General features: G+C 42.6%; 1 protein-coding gene across 1 annotated transcript; it reads right to left on the bottom strand.

Annotated features, from left to right (window-relative positions):
• Positions 1 to 389: 389 nt before the first annotated feature.
• Positions 390 to 27,747, bottom strand: LOC119882439 (extracellular calcium-sensing receptor-like). The gene is made up of 11 exons (XM_038692484.1): positions 27,484 to 27,747; positions 26,597 to 27,391; positions 26,239 to 26,466; positions 25,955 to 26,078; positions 24,069 to 24,972; positions 16,404 to 16,658; positions 15,883 to 16,180; positions 14,955 to 15,737; positions 14,570 to 14,797; positions 14,251 to 14,374; positions 390 to 1,303 (listed from the first exon to the last, which is right to left on the bottom strand). Exons 1-11 carry the CDS (start codon positions 27,745 to 27,747, stop codon positions 390 to 392), a joined length of 4,917 nt encoding a protein of 1,638 aa, XP_038548412.1.
• Between the last annotated feature and the right edge of the window lie 114 nt (positions 27,748 to 27,861).

Genomic DNA, 27,861 nt, shown 5'->3' with positions numbered 1-27,861 from the left:
GTTGTTATGGCTGAATTAAATTCTCAAGTGATCAAAGGAAATCAAACAAGTTAAACCAAAGACAACTGGGGATTTTATTCTTTGTTTACAATTTTATAAACTATATTAAATGTTGTGAAATCAGTAAAGAATTGGTAACAGGCTTGTCCATTTATTTCTACTATATTTGTATTGATCTTTATGGTTGTATATTACATTTTATTAAATACTGTCATGTCAACGTGCAATATCACAAAATAAATGATAAACCGTGGAAAAACACTACAGCACTACAATGCAAATCTTCAATAAACTATATATTAATGTCTACTTTACAGTCTGGTTAACAGACTGCTAAATCAAAATTTTAATGGCAATAGAATGCATTTGCCAGCATATTATTTGAAGTTTCAGAATGACTTTGTTGCCCCTTTTCCCATCATATTCTTTTTTGTATTCTTCCCTGGTTTCAGTAAAATAATATAACATTTTGGAATAAAAATACTAATGAGCAGTCCAAAACTTGAAGCCAGAATAGCAAATATCTCCACAGCAACACTGAACTTCCCTGGAGAGCTGACATATGCTGGGATAAAAGTGATCCATACTGCGCAGAATATCAGCATGCTAAAGGTGATAAATTTGGCTTCATTGAAATTATCAGGCAGTTTTCGAGCCAGAAAAGCAAGAATAAAACATAAAATGGCCAGAAGTCCTATGTAACCAAGTACAGCCCAAAAGCCTACAGCTGAGCCCAGAGCACACTCTAAGATGATTTTGTCCTTAAACCCCTTAAAATTCTTAAATGGAAAAGGAGGAGAAATTGTTAACCAGAGGATACATATGATGACTTGTATGAGAGTGAAACCCAGAACACTGAGCTTCTGCTGTGCAGGCCCAAACCATTTCATCACATTACTTCCTGGAAGTGTGGCCCTGAAGGCCATTAACACCGCTATTGTTTTCCCCAGAACACAAGAGATACAGAGGACAAAGGTGATGCCGAATGCTGTGTGTCGCAGCATGCAGGACCACTCAGAGGGCCGACCGATGAAGGTCAGAGAACACAGGAAACACAGGGTCAAGGAGAAGAGCAGCAGGAAGCTCAGCTCAGAGTTGTTGGCCCTAACAATAGGAGTCTGCCTGTATCTGAAGAAAATAATTGCCACAACAGCAGTCATGCATGTTCCAAATAAGGAGGCTGCAGTTAGCAGTGCTCCCATAATGTCTTCATATGATAGAAACTCTGCCTCCTTCTTTACACAGGTATCTCTTTTCTCATTGGACCAGAACTCAGGGTGGCATCTCACACATGTGACAGAATCTGAAAAGTAATATTGAAGCAAGTGTTAGACTAGCTCAGTACATTTGTCTGTTTTGTCTGTATTGTACAGATTTTAGTGCCCTCAAACAAATGCTATTTACAGTTTATACAGTTTATTGTTCTTTGAAAGATTTCATGCTGTTAGGTTTTTCAAATGTCAATGTTCAAGTGTCAAACACAATTTCATTCACCCTCATTCCCTTAATTGCTGTTTCAGAGACAGCAAGACCTCAGCAGATAAGAACAAAATTCTCTAAACGATCAGACAACATGAGGAGGATATGAGAAGTAGGTCTGTAGGTCTTTTTTAAAATTTGAGTGAGCTTCCCATTTGATATATATACATACATATATATATACACACACACACACACACATATATATATATTATTATTGTTTTTTTAAATTTTATTTATATTTTTCCCGGTGTTGTTACAGTACTTTCTAATTGACCTTAACCCTTTCATGCACAGTGGTCACTACAGTGGACACTGATGTGTTATACCATACACTGCTACCCTCTGGTAAGCAGTTGTAAGCGCAACTCAAATTTGTCAAAACCAAGATGGCTGATGGACAATCCAAGTATTGATTTTTTGTTGGGAGGAAATTACTAATAATCATCTGTCCACTAAATTGGACCTTTTGCATCGCTGGCTATATTTCAATTCCAGTTAACTAATGAGACTTTGTTTTTCTTGAAATTATTTCACGTGCAACAACTCTTTTGGATGTAAATCAATTGATTCATTTATCAGAATGTAAAACTTGCAGTTTTTGTCGCAAAAACAATATTTTGTGCTGCTTAGTTCCATTATGTGAGTAACATTTAGTGTGTTTTTGTTTTGTAGAGCTTAAGTGCAGTGAGTAATAGAAAGGCCTTCAGGAAAGTGGAGCAAATTCCGTCAGAATCAAGTAAGGATAATGCTAGTGGCAGTGATGATGAATGGCTGCCAGAAATAGAGGAATTACCAAATGCTAGCAGCAGTGATAGTGGAGCTGATTTTTGCATTGCATTAAGCAGTATTAGAATTAAAATGTGTGACCACATTAGTTTAAAAGCATTAAAAATATAGTTTGCACACACTATATAATTTAATTAATTGGTTTACTAAATTCTAAAGTGCACGCTGTCCACCTTAGTGGACATGTAAAAAACTCCTCGAAAAATGTGTGTTTAAAAAAATGAAATTCAAATTTTGTTTTTCCTGCCTAAAGAGCAATAAAAACACATCCTGAAAAATCCTGAAAGAAGCTGTTATAATTCATGTATGAAAGGGTTTTAAAGTTAAAGATATCTGACCTAATGACTCGTAAGTGTAGTACCATATAATACACTTCCATGGATGTGACCCAGTAAGTCTGTGAATGCATGGGTTGAAAACAACACAGATTGCCCCCCTCTTCCTAGGGATGTTCTCACTTCTATATGAACAATGAAGTTTGAGTAATTGTAATTTAATTAATTGGTTTACTAAATTCTAAAGTGCACGCTGTCCACCTTAGTGGACATGTAAAAAACTCCTCGAAAAATGTGTGTTTAAAAAAATGAAATTCAAATTTTGTTTTTCCTGCCTAAAGAGCAATAAAAACACATCCTGAAAAATCCTGAAAGAAGCTGTTATAATTCATGTATGAAAGGGTTTTAAAGTTAAAGATATCTGACCTAATGACTCGTAAGTGTAGTACCATATAATACACTTCCATGGATGTGACCCAGTAAGTCTGTGAATGCATGGGTTGAAAACAACACAGATTGCCCCCCTCTTCCTAGGGATGTTCTCACTTCTATATGAACAATGAAGTTTGAGTAATTGTAAACTCACTTGGGTAACATATATATTTCACTTTGGGGCTTTAACCTTGATATGCATTTCCCGGACAGTCCGTAACGAAGGTTACGATATGGTAACCCTAGTTCTATAAGCACAGGCGGAGCCCTCTACTGGACTCTATTGGTACTACCTCCTCCAATCAAACACACGCACTGGGTGCAGTGGGTGGAGCCCGATGACTGTCCGCCCTAGCCACGACTAGCCAAAGTCCACCACACCAGCCCGGTCGGCCACAGGCTGGCCAAAGCGCCGACCACCACATCACCTAGTGACAGAATGATGGGACACCCCTGAGAAGGTCGCAGGACCGATAGGGGCTTGACCTGACCATTAACACCTGCACTGCCCTGACTTCTCACTGAAACGTCAGGCACTGCCAGTGTATGTTCCCCCTCTACACCCAGTAGTCACCAGATCTTCAGTTTTCAGATCCTAGGTCGCACTTGCAAGCTGGATCCCGACATATCCAAGAGATAGAAACGCACAAACGGGCACAGTAAGGGCCAAGATGCCATTGTGCAGATCTCTTTGACACACACCCCACTGAAAAAGGGTCGTAGACACTTCCACACTTCCGAGAGGAATATGCACGCACCACTAAGGGTCCTGCCCGTGTACAGGCTTGGGAGATTCACTCATAAAGCCAGCTGGCCAGGCTCTTCTTGGACAGGGTTTTACTGACTGCACTGAAACAGAAGAACAGCTGACCAGTGCATCGAATGGGGGCTGTGTGCTCTACATAGGACGTTAGCCTCGCACACATGGACACAACAGATGCACTCTCACCTCCCTGCACCCTCAGTGGGGTAGGGGGGTAAAAAGCATCCAGATGTATTGTCCTGGGCCTGAATATGCTCCTTATGTTCTTAAGAACAAAGGAGGTGTGTTGTCTCAATCCAGCTGCACTGTGGACACCAAGAACCAGCATGCAGCTGGGGTGAACAGACAGGCACACAGCTCACTCACCTTCTTAGCAGAGGTGAGAGCAAGGCGCAGGGCTGTTCAAGAGATAGCATTTTCAATGAGGACTGCTCCAGGGGCTCATAAGGTGCAGATATTAGAGCCACCAACACAAGCAGCAAGGCCTACTGAGGCTCTGGGAGACACGACACCGGTCACTGTCTTCTCACACCCTGCAGAAAGCTATCACGAGTGAGTGGATGAAGACTGTTCTGTCACCAAACAGGAGAGTGACAGGAGAGATAGCTGCAGCGCGACAGCCCCTTCTCCATCAGACCTTGCAGGAAAGAGAAAACGGATCACAACACTCACTGCACTCCCCTGAACAGCCTGTGGACCACCAAACGACGCGCACAGATACACTCTTGGAGTGTTGCAGTTGAGCACAATCCCCAGATACTCCGCTCGCTGCAGCGGCTGGGGGGAGCTCTCTTCCCAATTGATTGCAACCCCAGGCTGTTGAGGTGCAAAATCAACTGGGCTGTGTGGAGATCACTCAAGGCTTCAATCTCTCCATGACCATGAAGTCATGAGTAGAAAGGAACACTCATGCCCTTCTAGCGCAACGATTGCAGTGCGATGCATCTGCTGAGCATGTGGGGGACTAGCGAGTAGTTGACGGGGAGCCTAATGTATTTGTAGGCTACCCCTGAGAGGAGAAGCCTAGAAATTCCCTGTTACTGTGTCAAATCAACATGAAATAGACGTCTTTCAGGTCGATGGCGGTGAACCAGTTGCCGGGCAGCACTGGCTCCAGCATTTTCTTGATTATCAGCATGTGGAAACGCCCTCTTGTCCATTATGCTGGTTCAGGTGGCAGAGATCCAGAATGGAATTTTTCTGGGGACCAAAAAGTACATGGTGCAAGACCTCTGTGCATGTCATGCGCAAAGATGCCCTAAGACAGCCTGCTTCAGCAGAAGTTGCTGGATCTCGGCGGCCAGGAAGTCCACTTCCTCTTGAGAGGATAGACTGGCTTCCATTATGTCCAGGAAACTGGTGGTATGAACTAAAGAGAGTAGCCTGGTCTCAAAATGCTGTCCACCCAGCTTGTCAGCGTGCAGCGGCATCGCCATTCTCCATGAAAATGTGTACATGTGAACAACGCATCTTCGGCACTCTCCACCGCCAAACTTTCCATAAATGGAAGTTTAGCCCAAGGGGGGGCTGAAGGTGAACGGGCTATAGTGTCCCTGAAAGCACCAGGGCCGGTTGCTCCCTGGTGTCTTTGAACACACCACAGCTTGCTGCTCTGTGGTGTCCTTGAATACTCCACTGTCTGTTGATCCGTGGTGTCCTTGAACGTACCACAGCTCGCTGCTCCAATGACAGCAACAACGTGCAACAGTGTCACCGTGAGCATGTCGTCAGTGGAGCAGTCAATATCAACACAGCTACCGAGTGATGCTGAGTCAGGACAGGGCATCCTCCTCTCCACTGCAGCGAGCTGCTGCTCGGAGAATGAGCCGCTGTTCACTGTGATAAAGTTCCATGCGCCGCACCACTGGAAGAGACCTGTTGTCTGGTTGCATCTCTCCGGCTATATCTGATCTAGATTGGCGTTAGCTCAACTCATGCCGTCGCAGCTAGTCAGCTGGTTCGGTTGAGAATATGTTGACAATGTGTTTGTGTGTTTTAGGAACACACACACTGTCAGTGAGCTAGCGGTGTTCCCGTGTCGTGAGTGCATTGCATTGTGTCACTGTTGTTGTGAACTCAACCAGACGCACTTCAAAGAAGGTCAGATGGTGTCAAAAGAGGGAGGGAAGTTTCCCTCCCCGAGAGCTGACCTTTTCACATGTAAAAACCAGAGACATCGCCTGGTGTTTGGTAAGGACCGAAAGAGACTCAATCAGACAATGAATCACTTAAGGATTGTGTATTCAAAGAGCCTTAGTGAACCTTTCTAACCGTAAAGGTGTCACTAAAGACAGTCCACAGGACAGGAAAGGGGGCGATCTGACCCCTTCTCCCTCCCGCAGGTCACCTCCAGCCTCAACCTGACTCTTTTCTCTCCACAGAACGGCTGAGCCATAAACCACCATTTCATTCTCTGATAGCCGATGCGATAAGCCAGGAATGCATAGAGACCATAAAACCATCTGTTTCTCGAACCAAGCAAGGTTCCATTATAACTGTGTTTATTCTGTTTAAATAATAACCTTGCTAAGTGAGCAGCGGTGTTTGCCTCTGAGTTTAGTAAGTAATGACCCTGTTCTTATCCTTTTGTGATGTCTGAAGACTAGCAGACCCATAAGAAAGTAATCTTGAACTGGTTTTCTAACCTCTTTCTGTTGTGTCTTAATTCATCCCTGTTACTCCCTAGTAATCACTGTCTGTTCAGTATTAACTAATGCTTTAGTTAAATGTTTCATATACAATTTCCTACTAAATTATCCATTGAAACGCTCGTGTGCATCACCAGCCTCTCAGTTAAAGTGGAGTGTCTACTCTTTTCTTGTGTGACCCGAGCGCCACCAAGGGGACAAGAAAGGTATAACACGCAAGTGTTTAAAACTCGGCTTACACTGACAGGATCGCTACCTATCACCATGTAATTGCATAAAAGAAATTTCGCTGTCACGCTTACATCTAAATTGTCTCGTGAGTTAAAACCAGTAACCAGCAAGTATACTGAGAACAGGTAATTAAGCTTTGTTATGTTTTATATAACCATTATAACCTTTTTCCATAGTGTTTAGCCTTGTTTTAACTGTCTTTATCCGAATGTTTAGAACTAAGTATTTTTCCAAATGTCGATATTGTGGAGAGAGAGATTAAAGGGAAATACGCGCAACGTATATTTCTTCATCCCAAAAAGTTAACACCTTAGCAACGTCCGGGAGACCATCCCCAAAATTGACGTCACACTACTTAGCGGGATCAATAAAATGGCCCTGCTGTCTTTTGTTTGGGCTCTTCTCTTCTCTTCAAAAAAAAAACAAACTCTTCTCTTTTAAAACTTTCTTGAAACTAAATGTATACGCTCTCTTAACTTCATTTACTTTTTGAAATTCCGATATTTTACATTTCGTATTTAAATCTCCTTCAGACGAGCTGAGAAAGTTGCGACCCTGAATTCCAATTTTCTTAGCGGGAGATTTGATTTTTTTATTTTGTTTGGAGCTGCCTGCTTAATCTCAGCAACATTAAATAGCCTATATATATGGCCTATATAGCGAGGCCTCGCGAACCTACGGCGATTGTGTGAGTTTATTTGATTTTGTTGTTCTAACCTCATCCGACCGTTGTGAGCAACTTTGGACCAGAAACTCAGAAGCCTTCATTTATGGCCTTGAATAAATGAAACCACGGCTCTGACGACAGAACCCTGAGTGGGCTCCGCTATAGCGACACCAAACGAACTGAGATCAGAGTAAAAGCCTTGGCTGACGGCCGTTGCTGCAAGCGCTTCCCACAAGAGGACTCCGGACCCAATCCACCGGTTTCGAACCCAACTCGAAAACGCCACTGGAGTCGGGCCAGAACCGACTCCCCAAGCCAACCGGCAGTCGAGCCTCGCTATGGGACCTGCGGCAACGGTAGGGCAAAACAAACCACACTCTGTGACTCGTTGGTGTTCTCTAGTGGCTCCATCCACAGTTAATAACCCTTAGAGATAGAAACGCACAAACGGGCACAGTAAGGGCCAAGATGCCATTGTGCAGATCTCTTTGACACACACCCCACTGAAAAAGGGTCGTAGACACTTCCACACTTCCGAGAGGAATATGCACGCACCACTAAGGGTCCTGCCCGTGTACAGGCTTGGGAGATTCACTCATAAAGCCAGCTGGCCAGGCTCTTCTTGGACAGGGTTTTACTGACTGCACTGAAACAGAAGAACAGCTGACCAGTGCATCGAATGGGGGCTGTGTGCTCTACATAGGACGTTAGCCTCGCACACATGGACACAACAGATGCACTCTCACCTCCCTGCACCCTCAGTGGGGTAGGGGGGTAAAAAGCATCCAGATGTATTGTCCTGGGCCTGAATATGCTCCTTATGTTCTTAAGAACAAAGGAGGTGTGTTGTCTCAATCCAGCTGCACTGTGGACACCAAGAACCAGCATGCAGCTGGGGTGAACAGACAGGCACACAGCTCACTCACCTTCTTAGCAGAGGTGAGAGCAAGGCGCAGGGCTGTTCAAGAGATAGCATTTTCAATGAGGACTGCTCCAGGGGCTCATAAGGTGCAGATATTAGAGCCACCAACACAAGCAGCAAGGCCTACTGAGGCTCTGGGAGACACGACACCGGTCACTGTCTTCTCACACCCTGCAGAAAGCTATCACGAGTGAGTGGATGAAGACTGTTCTGTCACCAAACAGGAGAGTGACAGGAGAGATAGCTGCAGCGCGACAGCCCCTTCTCCATCAGACCTTGCAGGAAAGAGAAAACGGATCACAACACTCACTGCACTCCCCTGAACAGCCTGTGGACCACCAAACGACGCGCACAGATACACTCTTGGAGTGTTGCAGTTGAGCACAATCCCCAGATACTCCGCTCGCTGCAGCGGCTGGGGGGAGCTCTCTTCCCAATTGATTGCAACCCCAGGCTGTTGAGGTGCAAAATCAACTGGGCTGTGTGGAGATCACTCAAGGCTTCAATCTCTCCATGACCATGAAGTCATGAGTAGAAAGGAACACTCATGCCCTTCTAGCGCAACGATTGCAGTGCGATGCATCTGCTGAGCATGTGGGGGACTAGCGAGTAGTTGACGGGGAGCCTAATGTATTTGTAGGCTACCCCTGAGAGGAGAAGCCTAGAAATTCCCTGTTACTGTGTCAAATCAACATGAAATAGACGTCTTTCAGGTCGATGGCGGTGAACCAGTTGCCGGGCAGCACTGGCTCCAGCATTTTCTTGATTATCAGCATGTGGAAACGCCCTCTTGTCCATTATGCTGGTTCAGGTGGCAGAGATCCAGAATGGAATTTTTCTGGGGACCAAAAAGTACATGGTGCAAGACCTCTGTGCATGTCATGCGCAAAGATGCCCTAAGACAGCCTGCTTCAGCAGAAGTTGCTGGATCTCGGCGGCCAGGAAGTCCACTTCCTCTTGAGAGGATAGACTGGCTTCCATTATGTCCAGGAAACTGGTGGTATGAACTAAAGAGAGTAGCCTGGTCTCAAAATGCTGTCCACCCAGCTTGTCAGCGTGCAGCGGCATCGCCATTCTCCATGAAAATGTGTACATGTGAACAACGCATCTTCGGCACTCTCCACCGCCAAACTTTCCATAAATGGAAGTTTAGCCCAAGGGGGGCTGAAGGTGAACGGGCTATAGTGTCCCTGAAAGCACCAGGGCCGGTTGCTCCCTGGTGTCTTTGAACACACCACAGCTTGCTGCTCTGTGGTGTCCTTGAATACTCCACTGTCTGTTGATCCGTGGTGTCCTTGAACGTACCACAGCTCGCTGCTCCAATGACAGCAACAACGTGCAACAGTGTCACCGTGAGCATGTCGTCAGTGGAGCAGTCAATATCAACACAGCTACCGAGTGATGCTGAGTCAGGACAGGGCATCCTCCTCTCCACTGCAGCGAGCTGCTGCTCGGAGAATGAGCCGCTGTTCACTGTGATAAAGTTCCATGCGCCGCACCACTGGAAGAGACCTGTTGTCTGGTTGCATCTCTCCGGCTATATCTGATCTAGATTGGCGTTAGCTCAACTCATGCCGTCGCAGCTAGTCAGCTGGTTCGGTTGAGAATATGTTGACAATGTGTTTGTGTGTTTTAGGAACACACACACTGTCAGTGAGCTAGCGGTGTTCCCGTGTCGTGAGTGCATTGCATTGTGTCACTGTTGTTGTGAACTCAACCAGACGCACTTCAAAGAAGGTCAGATGGTGTCAAAAGAGGGAGGGAAGTTTCCCTCCCCGAGAGCTGACCTTTTCACATGTAAAAACCAGAGACATCGCCTGGTGTTTGGTAAGGACCGAAAGAGACTCAATCAGACAATGAATCACTTAAGGATTGTGTATTCAAAGAGCCTTAGTGAACCTTTCTAACCGTAAAGGTGTCACTAAAGACAGTCCACAGGACAGGAAAGGGGGCGATCTGACCCCTTCTCCCTCCCGCAGGTCACCTCCAGCCTCAACCTGACTCTTTTCTCTCCACAGAACGGCTGAGCCATAAACCACCATTTCATTCTCTGATAGCCGATGCGATAAGCCAGGAATGCATAGAGACCATAAAACCATCTGTTTCTCGAACCAAGCAAGGTTCCATTATAACTGTGTTTATTCTGTTTAAATAATAACCTTGCTAAGTGAGCAGCGGTGTTTGCCTCTGAGTTTAGTAAGTAATGACCCTGTTCTTATCCTTTTGTGATGTCTGAAGACTAGCAGACCCATAAGAAAGTAATCTTGAACTGGTTTTCTAACCTCTTTCTGTTGTGTCTTAATTCATCCCTGTTACTCCCTAGTAATCACTGTCTGTTCAGTATTAACTAATGCTTTAGTTAAATGTTTCATATACAATTTCCTACTAAATTATCCATTGAAACGCTCGTGTGCATCACCAGCCTCTCAGTTAAAGTGGAGTGTCTACTCTTTTCTTGTGTGACCCGAGCGCCACCAAGGGGACAAGAAAGGTATAACACGCAAGTGTTTAAAACTCGGCTTACACTGACAGGATCGCTACCTATCACCATGTAATTGCATAAAAGAAATTTCGCTGTCACGCTTACATCTAAATTGTCTCGTGAGTTAAAACCAGTAACCAGCAAGTATACTGAGAACAGGTAATTAAGCTTTGTTATGTTTTATATAACCATTATAACCTTTTTCCATAGTGTTTAGCCTTGTTTTAACTGTCTTTATCCGAATGTTTAGAACTAAGTATTTTCCAAATGTCGATATTGTGGAGAGAGAGATTAAAGGGAAATACGCGCAACGTATATTTCTTCATCCCAAAAAGTTAACACCTTAGCAACGTCCGGGAGACCATCCCCAAAATTGACGTCACACTACTTAGCGGGATCAATAAAATGGCCCTGCTGTCTTTTGTTTGGGCTCTTCTCTTCTCTTCAAAAAAAAACAAACTCTTCTCTTTTAAAACTTTCTTGAAACTAAATGTATACGCTCTCTTAACTTCATTTACTTTTTGAAATTCCGATATTTTACATTTCGTATTTAAATCTCCTTCAGACGAGCTGAGAAAGTTGCGACCCTGAATTCCAATTTTCTTAGCGGGAGATTTGATTTTTTTATTTTGTTTGGAGCTGCCTGCTTAATCTCAGCAACATTAAATAGCCTATATATATATGGCCTATATATAGCGAGGCCTCGCGAACCTACGGCGATTGTGTGAGTTTATTTGATTTTGTTGTTCTAACCTCATCCGACCGTTGTGAGCAACTTTGGACCAGAAACTCAGAAGCCTTCATTTATGGCCTTGAATAAATGAAACCACGGCTCTGACGACAGAACCCTGAGTGGGCTCCGCTATAGCGACACCAAACGAACTGAGATCAGAGTAAAAGCCTTGGCTGACGGCCGTTGCTGCAAGCGCTTCCCACAAGAGGACTCCGGACCCAATCCACCGGTTTCGAACCCAACTCGAAAACGCCACTGGAGTCGGGCCAGAACCGACTCCCCAAGCCAACCGGCAGTCGAGCCTCGCTATGGGACCTGCGGCAACGGTAGGGCAAAACAAACCACACTCTGTGACTCGTTGGTGTTCTCTAGTGGCTCCATCCACAGTTAATAACCCTTAGATTAGTCAAACTAAATCTGCAACCTAATTTTGGTCATTCGTTCCCTCATACTCGTAGAATTCTCTCCCTCTACAATATAAACTGAAATTCAATCGAACCTTACATAGGCTACCCTGTTTTATTACCTCCTGGTTGTCGTATTAACTGTTACCCTGTAATATCACCACATTTACCCACTATTAATAATAATAATAATAAATTCACCTTGAGCACAGCGATGTATGTGTGTGTGTTATTAAGAATCTAGAGTCCCTATACATAGAACTGAGACTGACTGATTGACCTTACGATTTCAGAATAACTGAACCAGTAACAACTAATGAATTACCAGAAATTCGTGTAATTCTCAGGCTATACTCAAGGACCTAAAACCTTGGGTGGACAAGCAAATCTTTAGGTGGTGCTCCTAATTTCGAGGCATAAATTAATATTCCCAGAAATATTAATTTTCATAACTGTATTAAAATTTTACGTAGCCGAGGTCTGCTACACCGTCATGGCAGCAGCCCTTCATTCGGCTGCCAGGCGATGTAGGCAACCCGTTAAGCGGGCTGGACAGATGGCTAGCAAGGACGAAGCCCATGTCCTACTACTGTCTCGCTCAGATGCCACCAGGAGAGCGACGTGGGACATGGGCTTCTGTCCCAGTGGTTTGACTAGCACAGCAAAGACCTGGGCCCTCCCACTGTCTCTCTCGAGCAAGGAGAGCAGTGTGGGCCGTAGGTCGGATCATCATCGGTGAACGTGCAGTTTTGTGGAGACTGAAGCGTGTTATGCACCGAGCCGAAGATGGAGGCGGTTCGGTGGGGAGGAGAATGCTCTTTAGGAATATACTGTATTTAATCACTTGAACATTCACAGCATTTTCAGGGTGTACACAGTAGCATATGAAACACAAATAAATGCATGCTGGACACATAACAGAGGGAGGAGGTCTGGTGGTGTGCATCAGCCTCTGTCCCTCTGTCACCCTTTTGTTTTAGTTTTTTAGTTTTTTTTAAATAAATAATAAGGCTTAGACTTTTTCCAAGGGCGGCAATCGAAAAGGCCTTGAACGCACCACGGCCGGAGTTGAAAAAGGCCGACCGGGCCTTGTATTCACCACAGCCGGTGTGACTGTGGTTGACACATCACCCGGTGTTGACGTCAGCCTCAAGCTCGCAGCTTCCATGTGAAGCGGCGGTAGGGTACACAACCTCGCCTGCTGCAACAAGCGCTACGAGCCGCTCGTGGAGGAAACAAAACCAACCGCAGCAGCGAGCGATGTCTTTCGTCCCGCTATACCGAGAGAGACCTGAATTTGGCTGTCGCTCTCCGGCTATAGCTGACTAGCCTAGCTGCGATGTGACCGCTTGGCAAAAGAGATGTCGGCAGGGTGGCGTGTCTGTTTATGTAACACGCTTTCACTGCCGGGGAGCTAGCAACGCGCCCGTGTGAGTCCTCGTGGGCGTGCTGGGAATGCAGAGTTACAGTAGACTGCTGCATTGCCCAGTTTCCACGGTAAGAACAGCTCGTTTCTCGGCTGTCACATCGTGGAAGTGGACCATTATGGCTGCGCGTACTCGGTGGTCAGGCTAGCTAAGTGGATGCCCGGGCCTCACCCACCCTCTCACTCGGTTCTGACCAGGAGAGCGGCGAACTGTTAGCTTAGCGTCGGTGAGCGCAGTGGCGTGTTCAACTCGGATAGCTCATTGGGATGGGGTTGGTGGTGGGGAATTAGCACTTTTAAGAATGTAATGTGTTTCTAATAAACAGTTTAACATTCATAAGCATCACCACAGTGTACACACAAGCAGCACATGTTAGAACAGTTGCTTCGTGAACACAAGGCTGCAGGGCGAACCCTTAGCCTCACCCCAGGAGTTAACGTTAGCTCTTTGATGAGAGAAGTTAACTTAGCTCTTTCCCTCCATAACGGTCACTTGGCCAGTGGCTCCCTTCCCCAGCCGCAGGTCATGGGTCACCTCGCCCGGTGCAAAGATAATTTTCTAGAAGTGGCGACTCCATCCGTGGAGGTGGTGAATTCAGTGAGCAGTTCGCCGTTTGCTGATGAGAAAAGGATGCTGAGGCAGTAGGGACACTGCTATTTATACGTCACGCATGTATCGGTAGTGACGTCCTATTTGTCAGCTATGTGCACGATAAAATTGTGTGTGTGATTGGAGGAGGTAGTACCCATAGAGTCCAGTAGAGGGCGGAGCCTGTGTGAGATAGAACTTCATGTAGCTGATTTAAGTCTCATGTTTCAGTATTTCTTCAGGATATCTGATGTATTGATTTTTTTGGTGTAATGATATATATTTTTTGCTTTAAATGCTACATAAGTGATGAATAATCCACTTATTTCAAATCAATTTACAAAGCTATGCAGTTTCTTAAAACTTTTAGACTTTTGTTTTGTATTGTCTTGCATTAAATTAAACTACACCTGTGATGTTACTTATTTCTCCCTCTGCACATCTTAAACAGTCATAGCAGCAAACAGGCTTTCCTTTCTGGAGAACCTTGCGAGTTCCTGGGGGACATTTCTTACTGCAAACTGACAAAGGCACCTGCATGAACAAAACAAATATGAGAAAAATGAATGGGCATTTACTTTAACAAGGTGTTGTCTTTACACGCTTCTAGTATTAAATTTGATGCATCACAAGAAACCATTATGATTACCTAGTAACATTAACTAATAACTTATACAAATGTAACAATTCAAATTGATTGTCATTAACAGTAATCACTTGGTAGCTTACCTGTTTTGAATTCTTTGCCCAAATTAAAGACTTATTTTGCAGATTTAGTTGTTTGTCGTCATGTAAAGATGCATCATAAAGGCCGACTGTGACAAAGTCCACAATGCCATTTTCTGTTGGCTGCCAGTTTATAATTTCATACTTTGCAGCTGGGTCTCCATTCTCATTAAAGTAAACCTCATCTCCTTCCTTTGTTTTGAACTGAATCTTTCTTATGTGCTGTAATATCTAAGAAGATATGCATTATCTCACAAACATTTTGTAGACGTGTTGTCTCAGCAGGTTGATAGAAAGGCTACAAGATTTGTATTTTCAAAATGTAAACAATTTTCTTTCTAAATGTGACATAATGTAAAAACATTCAAGCCTTTGGTGTTCAACTCACCATGAATGGATCTAGCTGCACCTTGTTGCTGCATGTTTTATTACAGTTGAGAATATTATGAAGTGCGTGGGCAACAGCATACACTCCTTTATAGACATTGTTAAAGATAGGCATGAGTGACATATAAGTGAAGCTGTTTTGCACTCCAGTCAGATCTTCATGTCCAGTACATTCTCTCTGATTCCCTGACTGGTTGAACTTGCAGCTAAATAATTCCTCCCAAAATTCTGTAAACATTTCATTGCTGGATGAATTGAGTGGCTTCACATCCAACATGAACTCTCTCATGCCACTGACATGTGCTTTGGGGATGGACAGGCCTATGGCACCATCGAGGATGTGATGCCTATCCATGGCTGCAGTCTGGGAATCAAAGATCCATGCCTCAGTGCCTACCCACTGGTACCCAGTCAAGTTGTGGGAAGACAACTCCTGTATAAGCACATCCATATCAATGTGGGAGAGGAAAGCAACAATCACTTTGGAAGTGGAAGACTTGATAATGTCAACTATCCTTTGTATTTTGTGTGGCGGATCTGTTCTAAAGAAAGATACAGAGTATTCTAGACAGATGCCCAGCTGCTGGGCAGTTTCTGTAAATGTGGCCATGCCGTTATTGCCATAATCATCATTTGTTCTAATAGCTCCAACCCAAGTCCAACCAAAGTGCTTGACCACCTGGGCCAGGGCTCTGCTCTGGTAGTAGTCGCTAGGTATTGTTCTGAGGAAGGATGGATATTTGGTTTTATCACTGAGGCAAGCACAAGTAGCAAAGTGGCTGATCTAAAAGATCGAAGAGATAACATCACAAGATAAGTATGTAAAATATAAAACATTTCCACAGCACACTAAGATTATTTAAAACACCCTTTCCTAATTATGTAAGTATTTAACTAATACAATTCTATTTTTACCAATTTTAACCCACCAGTGGGATGTGAAAGGGTCCGATGACAGTAGCTATAGCCATGCAAGGAGAGGAAGATGTCTCGCCCATAATGGCCTGCACTTGGGCAGGTCTGGTACATGGTGCCTCAGAGGATGCAGACACCACTTCATTACCATTAGCCAAGGCCAGTGCAACCCTCACACCTCTGGCAACGGAGCTGCAGGCATCATAGATCTTATAGCCCAGAGAAATGCCAGGCAGTAGGTCTGTGCTATTATTAATCTCCTCTATGGCAAAGAGCATAGCCTGGGCATACTGGAACCCTCTGAAATTCAAACTTGATGTGGAAAGATAGAAATAGTTGGAATTACAAATAATTTCTCCTTGAAACAGAAAAATACCAAAGTAAATGTAAGCATAATGGTATTAATAAACACAACATGGAACATTTCTTATTTTACTTAGTTTGTTTTTGATTTTGTTCTCTACCTATTTTTATATCTGTACCCACTATTTCTGAGGCATGTTAAATGTAAAAAGATTTATGTGGTATAATTTACCTGATGCATTGCAGTGGCAGTGGTTTGTGCATGTAGGTATCCTGTCTGTCTTTCCAACTGTTGTAGAAAGAGAATATTCCCCCCAACATAATGTCCCCATTCTTAAATAGCTGGGGGTTTTCAGGATCCCCTCGTCGTCTGCACACTCGCTCCTCAGCCTGAGAGACAGACACCAACAACAACAGCTGTAAGAGTGCCCAACCCTGCTCTGGCCATCTCTGTGTGGACGTCATACTGTCGAAGAAAGCTAAACCACTGGGTGGCATTATACGAACCTCAATGAAGATCAAAAGCTTGCACTGGCATTTATACATTTTGGAGTAGCATAAAAAATAACAATAGAACAGTGAGCAGAACAGTGATGTTTTATCTCTGTGGACCTGCAAGGTGGGGCGAGGGGAGGGAGGTGCACAATCAGAAAAATAATTTTAAAAATTCAATTGCACTGTAGTAAATGTTTCCCCTCTTTAAAATAATATTTTAACATGATGGAGGCACAATTTGTAATGGAATTTAAACACTGAAATATAATGCAGGATGAGGGGTGATAAAAAGTTTGGAAAATTAGACTTATAAGGCTCAATGAAATGCCCCACACCATATAGTCTTGTTAGAATGCATTAACTAATCTATTTTGTTTTGCTGGCCATTTGGGGGCAGTGCAACATCCTGTAAACACAACAATAGATCATATTTGTATAGACATGAAAAACGATAACAGAAGACCTTAAATAAAAATAAATAAAGGTACGAAACCCCACAGAATTCCTATGCCTGTATTTTTAGATAATGTGGTGTATAACATATGTGCATTTGACCATTACAGTTTAAAATAACACTCTTGCAGCTGGATAGAGGCTCAGTGAACTCTTAAGGGGGAGTAATGATTGATGGGTGTGTAAAGAGTGAACCCTCCTATGGAATTTGACCTCTGATCCAGTGTTAGGGGGAGTAGTGATTAGTGTTTATGAAGGGACTGAACCCTTCTATGGTGTCTAACAGATGTTTACACTTATCCTACAGCACTGTGGCCTTATATGGATTGGAGCTTTAGATTGCAGACTCAAACCCTTATATGGTATTTAGCAGATACCTAAACATGTCCTATATAAGCTGTGTTTGATGTACAGAGAGACAGAGTGGTCATCGGGCTGGGTCACTCTCCAAGCTGCTGCAGAGCTTGTAATTGATGCTGAACTCCTTGATGTAATAAACTTTTATGATCAAGAACAGTGTCAAGCGGATTTCTTCTCAACACATCATCGCAGCATTATTGTTCGGACACCACAATAATCTGAACTAAAGGTCTTACATTAGCCTTAGTTAGCCGCGCTGGTATTAACAATGCTAACACTGTACTGGCTAACATGCTAGCATTACAACTTTCACAAACTGCATAAAATTGGTATAGTTTTTGGTATTACCATAGTATAGGATTAAATCATAATATTAAAGTCAGTTGATTAAGTTAATATTGTTTTTAGGACATGGGTCTTCTTCAATTTAAGCTGTTATCTTTTATCTATCTAACATCATCTATGGTGCTGTAAACCTGGTGTTATAAAGCATTTAACAGAACAAAACCAGATAGGCCAGGTTTAAAACATTAACTTACTCTTAACAACCCCTTTCCAGGAGCACTTTAAAGAACATAGATGGAAGATGGTCACAGGTGTAAGTAAACATAGCTCCTACTGTTGGTGAGTATAAATGTGGCGTAAAGTTACAATGATAACCTTCTGCATTTTAAAAATTAAGTCAAAGTAGAATTAATTTCTTTATTTCACTGCGGGTTCATTGATCAGCTCCACTCTTAGTGCAGAACATGGTCAAGTCAGCCAAGAAACTGACACTGCTGGTTAGTTATGTGTTTTAGTTAAACCTATAGAGATGGCGTGTTCTTTGCTTATAAATCAGATATGTCATGTAGGGACTGTGCAGTAGCTGTATTTAAGGACTGATTGTGGAGCAACATTATGGAGCCTCCTCCAAAGCTGTGTGAGAAGGGTACATGATGCTCTCTTTATATCTTATGTAACTTGTGTTGCAATACTTTGTTGAAGTTGTGTTGACACAAACACATACATGGTGATTCAATCATCCACACCCAATCACAAGCACACACATGCATATCACTAATCACACGGACACACAGACACCACTCTGGGTGCAGTTACCTCTATAAATTGTCAGGCTGCATAGGAAGAGACAGACTCCTCTGCTTACTGCTTCAGAGTAGACTCTGTGTTGGTATCATGTATCATGATACATATCTGGAGACTCCTGGTCTCCAGATATGTATCTGCAATTGCTTTTGGTTTGGTCTCAAAACTTAAGGCACTGTCTCATCTGATCTCTTCTCATCAACGGACCCGGTGAAGTCGGCGTACTTCAACAGCTGCCAGTGTTGAAAATACATCCAATCTTAAGTCACTTTTTAGCACAGCATCAAACTCTTGTGTCTTGTATTATAAGATCCTCCAGATCTAAGCTAAGAACACAAGTAATTTCAATTCAATTTTACACGTTTTTATTATTTCATAGTAGGTCCATCATCCTCCACCTCTACATCCATCATCGGTATCAGCCAAGAAGCTGACAATGCTGGTAAGTTAAGCCTTCATCAACAGAAAATTAACAGTTATTCACCTCTAGGAACACCCAACGTATGAACATATCAACTTACTAAAATTACTTATTTAATGTGTTCATCTTTCTCATAGGTCTACCTGTGCCTACTGAAGTGGTGAGCAGCACCATCATGTTACCATCACATCCGGCTCTACTCCTTTTTCTACTCCTCCAGTGGATCCAGCTGACTGGCCATCAGTCCTTAATGAGCAATTACACGTTGATGTGGTGAGCAGGGAACCAACACAGGTTGACAGAAACATTTTCACATTTACAAAAAGACACTCAGACAGTAAAAGTCTTTTCTATCATTACATGTTTGGATCATTCATAAAGAAGCTGGTTGACATATTCAAAGAAAAAATTATGCTATCAACTGTATTGTAGTTTTTGTCTCTTAAACTCTTGTTTGGCTGTTATTAAAGATTTGACCTTTGATCAGTCATAATCACTTCACTATCAGTCTTTTTATTCAGTACAAAGTTCATCAGTGTCTATTGGGTCTTGCACTGCCATTAAGCTCAGTAGCTCCTGTTTGACATCAAACATAGCAGATATATATTAATATAGAGTATAGTCTAGTTATTATTTTTTATTAGAAGCAGCTTTATTGCCAAGTAGGTTTAAGCAATTGGCTTTTGTGTTTTTGTGCTAAACAAACATGGCAGGTTTAAGAATATAAGACAGATTTGACGGGTCTTTAATAAACAAGAGATGTTGTTTCTGTGTCATATATAGTGACAACGCCCGACTGTCAGAGGGGCCAACTAAATTTCTATTAGGGCCCCCGAAGGTCTAGGGCCGGCTCTGCATGTAAGCAAGTACATGTGTTAGCTTATTTACACTTCAAGCTGACACAGAGCAATATTAGCATTGATTTGGAGTCATGTTTGTATCCACGAGCGGAGAGCAACGTGATGCAGCGGCTCACATCAGGGGTAAGAAAACATTTAACTTTATTGTTATAAAATAAACAACTAACCCGTATTTAAATATTAGTCTATTGTCTCCCAGTGTACTTGTCTCAAAGTTTCTCTGGTGTTTCCCCATAAGCCCTTTGGGTTTCAAAAATAAAGTGCTATGTAATCCATCACTATTGTTCTTACTTTTTTATTATTGTTTACTGATTACAACAACTACAGCTCTACTTCAGCCATCGGCTCATCTGTGTTATGTACATTGACCTGATGTGTAATGTGGACACAGGAATCCTGTTCAATAAAAATATCTGATCATGTTGATGAATGTTCTTTCCAATTACACAGATCTTTCCCATTTGGGGTTCTAACAACTATATATTCCTTTACACACCAGAATGTGAGGACTGTGGACAACATCCAAACAACTGTGTTTCCATGCACCACACATGGCTGATCTTCCAGACCCAGGACAGAGTAACAGACAGTTCAGTCAGGCAGCATACAGACAGTTTGTAGTGTGGCAGTGTGGAGCACTTAGACACAGAATCGTGATACTGAGTTGCTGTTTCTGTAAGATATGCAACTGTTCTCCTGATCCTAGTACAAAGGTTTAATCCTAGCAGGGTGTAAGATGTAATGTCACTAACTGCTACACAACTAATTCCATCCACTGTGTGGATAAATACCTGTACATTGTTAGTTTTATTCCCAGGAGAGTAGAGAAAATAAAAAGTATATTTTTCCCTGTTCTGGATAATATTTTCATTCTTTTTTAAATAAAACATTGAAAATGAAAGATGCCTTTTCTTTACAATTGCAGCATAAACAATCAAGCTGCATGTATGTCTTATGTCTCCAATAATGACAACCAAATGTGGTAAAACACTTGTTTATTGTTATTATATACCACTAAAACTACAACCTATATCACAAATAGATCATTTTAAACATTAAAAATAAGTATATATAGGAATCGACAAGGTGTGTCCAGAGGTGTCCTGACTGATTATGAAGACAGTTCAGACTTTGCATGTAGCATCAAATCGCTAGTGTGGAGATGGTTAAATGTATCACAATGACCTCTCTGACATGATTACCACATTTCAAAACCAACCATATTACTTTTTGATTTATATTATCTGTATCTAGCAACACAGTTGGAGCAGGGACACCTAACAGAACCCCATGTTGACGGGGATCATCAGGTCTCCTGGTTCTGCTTCTAGGCATCTCCTCAGTAGTAGACAACTGTCGGAGGAGGAGGATGGCACTCTGGAGGTCTGCGATGCCACCTTCAATGAGTACAAGCTCCACTTCCTGGACCTTTTGTTGTACACCTTGCTGTACCTGATAATACAGAAAGGAGGATCAGCTTAGTGAAAAGTTTGTAATACCTGACATTATTCTCTTATACAGTAATTAGCATTTCCACATAAGATGCAATCAAAACAATAAATCAGCACCATCTATCTGTCTCATCACTTATAAATGTATTGAGTAAAATGCATAGGAGTACTCATAATGCAACATACTGAACTGTGTCATTAGCTCTTCTCCTGGCTGGACTGTGGACATGGTGGTTGTAATCCAGGCCAGCCAGCACGGTCCGATCAGCGTATACTGGTGAGAAGTACCCTTGGTGTTCCTCAGTTGTCACTGTCGTTGAAAAGCCACTCAGATATTACCTCCGGTCTGACCACTTCGCTCGTCAGGTCTCAGAGAGCTGACCGGTTGCGCGCACGGGGGAAGCTCCTGTAGCAGCACGGCTGGTAGCCATGGCAGCCAATCATTGCATTCGGTCCGAATGGAACGAATGGCTGTGTTTACTGCAGCCCTGAGAGGACTTCAACCAGCCGATTTTTAAACTCTCTTTTTCAAAGCACCTAACTTTTTAATATGCATTGGTGTATATAGACAGTTTCAACAAATATGACAAAAAGTGTTTTAGAAGCAACTTGCCTACCCTGCCTTTAAATACTGTACAATGCACATAAACCATGTAAAATATACACGCCATGCAATATGTATCCTACTTGTCGCATTTTTGTGCTTCTGGAATTGTCTGAAATGTGTTGATTACATAATCTTGCCCTGTGCAAAGTGAAGAAATGCCTCCAATAACAAGTTTGCCAGCTTGGGCCAGGTCAGCTGGTTGTGCTGAGCCTTGCACTCTACACTGAGGCTCACTTTCCCAATAGCAGAAGCGAGAGGAGGTGCCTAAAGAGTGGCATAGTTATGCTTTTCAAACCAGGCCAATCAACTCTACAGCTAATAGCAGGGCTTTATAGATGTTGAACAAGAAGGGGGAAGTTGTCATGGTTGAATTCAAGCCTCAAGAGATCAAAGGAAGCCAAACAAGTTAAGCCAACAACATTTTTGTCTGTGAAACTGTGGATTTTATTCTTTGTTTACAATTTTATAAACTGTATTAAATGTTGGGAAATCAGTAAAGAACTGGTAATAGACTTGTGCAATTATTTCTGCTTAAGAACTGTATATTATGTTGTAATAAATGTTCAACATGCTATGTCACAAAATATATGATACACAGCGGAAAAACACTACAGCACTACAATGCAAGTCTTCAATAAACTAAACATATATGTCTACTTGACTGGTTAACAAACAAAGTTTACGATGGTAATCCTAGTAGTGTTAGCACAAGCAGAGCCCTCTACTGGTCTCTATGGGTATTACCTCTCCTCATATCACACCCACTGAAATTTGCATAGTGAATGTAGCCGACCAATGGGGTGCTGCTACCGATTCAGGGAACCGTATAAATAGCATAAATTGTCAGAACCCAAACTTCATTCGTTCTATGGGTACAGTGGGTGGATCCGACCACTGTCCGCACAGCCGTGACAAGCCACAGTCCAACCCACCAACACGATTGGCTACAGGCAATAAGACAAGGTCACTAAACTGTGGGCCACCCGGTTCACAAGACTGATGGGGGTTTGTCAGGACCAAAGAAGAATTTAATCCAATCAAAGACTGTCCTGGCCCCAGGGATGACTAGTACAGACAGTGCACAGAGCCCCACCCCAACACCCAGTAACCTATAGCAGTTACCATTGTGTCTCAGTCACAAAGCCAGCCAGCCGGGCATTTCTTGGACAGGGCCTTACCAATCACACTGTCACAGAAACAGATGAACAGCTGATCGGTGGGTTAGATGGGGGCCGTGCGGTTAATGTATTGTGTTAGGGAACGCACCGGACACAACACATGCAGTCTCACCGCTCTGGACTCTGTGTGGGTTGGCGGACAGAAGGCATTCCAATTTATGGTCCTTGACCTGAAAGAGATCCTTGTGTCCTTAGGGATAAAGGAGGGCCACACTGTGGTTTCTCATAAGGGGTAGACCCTAGAGCCTTGAACACTAGGCTCTAACAAATCCACCTGGGGTGCGTATAAAACTGGTCTATGCTGCCTAACGCCATGCAGAAAATTATTTGCGAGGGGAAGATCTGTCTGTGGTGAACAGCGAATAGGAAAAGCAATAGGAAAGCGCCTGGAGCTCGAGCTGGTTGATGTGTTGGCTCTCTCCGGGGACCCAGACACCACCTACCACCTTCCCCAGGCAGGTCCACCCGCATCCGGTCAGAGAAGCGTGTGGGAAAAGGCCCAGCTTTTTGACCTGGCCATGACAATGAGGTCGTCTAAATAGGAGAAGACCCTCATGCCCTGTTCCCGCAGAGGCCCCTTTTCCACATCCACTGGCTCTTGTGGAAACGATCACCACAGGAACAGCCGTTATCAGTGCGGAATGTTGACTCATAGCAGCCTCTCGCTCTTTCCTAGGTAGCTCGACGCACCCCACCACCATAGCCATGACTGTAGGGGAAGACAGTGGACGCTTGCAATCTGCTGAAGAGAAAAAGATGCTATTTATACGGTTAGCACATATAGGTAGTGGTGTCCCATTGGTTGGCTACTTTCACTATGCACATTTCAGTGGGCGAGTACATGCGTGAAATAAGAGAAGTAATACTCATAGAGTCCAGTAGAGGGCGGAGCCTGTGTGAGATAGAACTGCTATGTCAAAATTTTAATGGCAGTAGAATGGATTTGTCAACATAGTATTTTATATATTAAGTTTCAGAATGACTTTGTTGTCCCCTTTCCCATTATATTCTTTTTTGTGTTATTTTCTGGTTTCAGCAAGATAACATAACATTTTGGAATAAAAATACTAATGAGCAGTCCAAAACTTGAAGCCAGAATAGCAAATATCTCCACAGCAACACTGAACTTCCCAGGAGAGCTGACATACGCTGGGATAAAAGTGATCCATACTGCGCAGAATATCAGCATGCTGAAGGTGATAAATTTGGCTTCATTGAAATTATCAGGCAGTTTTCGAGCCAAAAAAGCAAGAATAAAACATAAAATGGCCAGAAGTCCTATGTAACCAAGTACAGCCCAAAAACCCACAGCTGTGCCAAGAGCACACTCTAAGATGATTTTGTCCTTAAACCCCTTAAAATTCTTAAATGGTAAAGGAGGAGAAATTGTTAACCAGAGTATGCATATAATGACTTGTATGAGAGTGAAACCCAGAACACTGAGCTTCTGCTGTGCAGGACCAAACCATTTCATCACATTACTACCTGGAAGTGTGGCCCTGAAAGCCATTAGCACCACTATTGTTTTCCCCAGAACACAAGAGATACAGAGGACAAAGGTGATGCCGAATGCTGTGTGTCGCAGCATGCAGGACCACTCAGAGGGCCGACCGATGAAGGTCAGAGAACACAGGAAACACAGGGTCAAGGAGAAGAGCAGCAGGAAGCTCAGCTCAGAGTTGTTGGCCCTAACAATAGGAGTCTGCCTGTATCTGAAGAAAATAATTGCCACAACAACAGTCATGCATGTTCCAAATAAGGAGGCTGCAGTTAGCAGTGCTCCCATAATCTCTTCATATGATAGAAACTCTGCCTCCTTCTTTACACAGGCATCTCTTCTCTCATTTGACCAGAACTCAGGTTGGCATCGCACACATGTGATAGAATCTGAAAAGTAATATTGAAGCAGGTGTTAGAATAACTCACTACATTTGTCTCTTCTTTGTGACGCTATTTTATTGTCTGTGCCTACAAGCAAACAACACATGTTTAATAGACAATAAATTAATAACTTTATGGCAACTACATTGTATCATCATGACTGATCTGGATCTTAAATGGACAGGATACAGTATAAAGAGATATAATTCATAAATTTTTGGTCATTTGTTTTATTCCTTAATAACTAAGCATTACTATAATATAGTGAAGCAATTTGTGACCTTGGTCTGTGAAAGGTGGGTATACTAATTATATGTTACTCACTTACAGTATATACATTATATTATTTATTGAAAGGTTTCATGCTGTTTTCAGATGTCAATGTGTCAAACACAATTTCATTCACTCTCAATTCCTTTATTGCTGTTTCAGAGACAGCAAGACCTCAGCAGATAAAAACAAAATTCTCTAAGTGATCAGATACCACAGGGAGGATATGAGTAAACACTGTAGGTCTTTTTTTTATTTGAGTGAGCTGCCCTTTAATGTCCTTTTTAGAGATGGTTTTCCTTTTAACATTATAGTTACAATATAAATTTAAGAAAGCAATTCATAATTGACCTTAAAATTAAACATGTCTGCCCTAATGAGTCATCGTGGTTGTACCAAATAATACATTGCTGTTGACAATGCATGCCCCAATCCCTCCCTTCTCCTTCCATGGATGTGGGGCTTTAACCTTGATATGCATTTCCCAGATTGTCCATGAATGTGTGTAGCTGATTTCAGTCTCATGTATCAGTATTTCTTTAGGGTATTTGATGTATTGATTTTTTTGATGTGATGATATATATTTTTGGTTTGCTGAAGTTATGCATAATCCGTATATTTAGAATCAGTTTACAAAACTATGCAGTTTCTTAAAATTAGCATGTGAACATGACAACTTTTATTCTTTTGTTTTGTCTTGCATTAAATATTACTACACCTGTGATGTTACTTATTTCTCCCTCTGCACATCTTAAGCAGTCATAACAGCAAACAGGCTTTCCTTTCTGGAGAACCTTACGAGTTCCTGGGGGACACTTCTCACTGCAAACTGACAAAGGTACCTGCATGATCAAAAAGAACATGAGGTCTTGTCTTTACACTCATCTATTATTCAGTTTAATCCACCACAACCAAGTATTATAATTATCTAGCAACATTATCTAAAAATAAATGTAACAATTCAAATTGATTGTTATTAACAGTAATTACATGGTAGCTTACCTGTTTTGAGTTCTTTGCCCAAATTAAAGACTTATTTTGCAGATTCAATTGTTTGTCGGCAGGTAAGGATGCATGATAAAGACCGACCGAGACAAAGTCTACAGTGCCATTTTTTGTTGGCTGCCAGTTTATAATTTCATACTTTGCAGCTGGGTCTCCATTCTCATTAAAGTAAACCTCATCCCCTTCCTTTGTTTTGAAATGAATCTTTCTTATATGCTGTAAAATCTGTAAAAATGACAAATATGATGATCAACAGGATGATAGACAGACTGCAAGATTTGTATTATCAAAATGTAAACAATGTAAATGTGACTTAATGTGAAAACAATAATTCAAGCATTAGGTATTAACTCACCATGAATGGATCTAGCTGCACCTTGTTGTTGCATGTTTTATTACAGCTGAGAATACTATGAAGTGCGTGGGCAACAGCATACACTCCTTTATAGACATTGTTAAAGATAGGCATAAGTGACATATAAGTGAAGCTGTTTTGCACTCCAGTCAGATCTTCATGTCCAGTACATTCTCTCTGATTCCCTGCTGATGACTTTGACTGCTCGAACTTGCAGCTAAATAATGCCTCCCAAAACTCTGTAAACATTGCATTACTGGATGAATTGAGTGGCTTCACATCCAACATGAACTCTCTCATGCCACTGACATGTGCTTTGGGGATGGACAGGCCTATGGAACCATCCAGAATGTGATGCCTATCCATGGCTGCAGTTAGGGAATCAACGATCCATGCCTCAGTGCCTACCCACTGGTACCCAGTCACGTTGTGGAAAGACAACTCCTGTATTAACACATTCATATCGTGTTGGGAGAGGAAAGCAACAATCACTTTGGAAGTGGAAGACTTGATAATGTCAACTATCTTTAGTATTTTGTGTGGTGGATCTGTTCTAAAGAAAGATACAGAGTATTCTAAACAGATGCCCAGCTGCTGGGCAGTTTCTGTGAATGTGGCCATGCCATTATTCCCGTAATCATCATTTGCTCTAACAGCTCCAACCCAAGTCCAACCAAAGTGCTTGACCAACTGTGCCAGGGCTCTGCTCTGGTAGTAGTCACTGGGTATTGTTCTGAGGAAGGATGGGTACTTGGTTTTATCGCTGAGACAAGCACAAGTAGCAAAGTGGCTGATCTAAAAGACAAATGAGATAACATCACAAGATAAGTATGTACAATATAGAACATTTACACAGCAGAGAAATACTTTTTACCAATTTTACCCACCATTGGGATATGAAAGGGTCCAATGACAGTAGCTATAGCCATGCAAGGAGAGGAAGATGTCTCTCCCATAATGGCCTGCACTTGGGCAGGTCTGGTACATGGTGCCTCGGAGGATGCAGACACCACTTCATTACCATTAGCCAAGGCCAGTGCAACCCTCACACCTCTGGCAACAGAGGTACAGGAATCATAGATCTTATAGCCCAAAGAAATGCCAGGAAGTAAGTCTGTGCTGTTATTAATCTCCTCTATGGCAAAGAGCATAGCCTGGGCATACTGGAACCCTCTGAAATTCAAACTTGATGTGAAAAGATAGAAATAGTTGGAAATAGTTTGTCCTTAAAAGAAAAGTAAATTAAAGCATTTTATGATATTAAT

The sequence above is a fragment of the Micropterus salmoides genome, unplaced genomic scaffold, assembly GCF_014851395.1.
Source record: "Micropterus salmoides isolate LMB-PRFRI ecotype aquatic unplaced genomic scaffold, ASM1485139v1 Ms_hic_scaffold_3, whole genome shotgun sequence".
Classification (NCBI taxonomy): Eukaryota; Metazoa; Chordata; class Actinopteri; order Centrarchiformes; family Centrarchidae; genus Micropterus; species Micropterus salmoides.
The sequence above is the reverse complement of the archived record's forward strand: the minus strand, read 5'-3'. Positions and strand labels throughout refer to the sequence as shown.

Bases quoted from the DNA above. Each gene is read 5' to 3' on its own strand.
- LOC119882439 (XM_038692484.1), bottom strand. From the start codon at position 27,747: ATGCTCTTTGCCATAGAGGAGATTAATAACAGCACAGACTTACTTCCT. The intron at 26,467-26,596 runs GTGAGTTAATAC...TCATTTTTACAG, and splicing joins TGCAGCTAGATCCATTCATG to ATTTTACAGCATATAAGAAA. The intron at 16,659-24,068 runs GTCATTCTGAAA...AATGCCACCCAG, and splicing joins ATGGGAAAGGGGACAACAAA to TGGTTTAGCTTTCTTCGACA.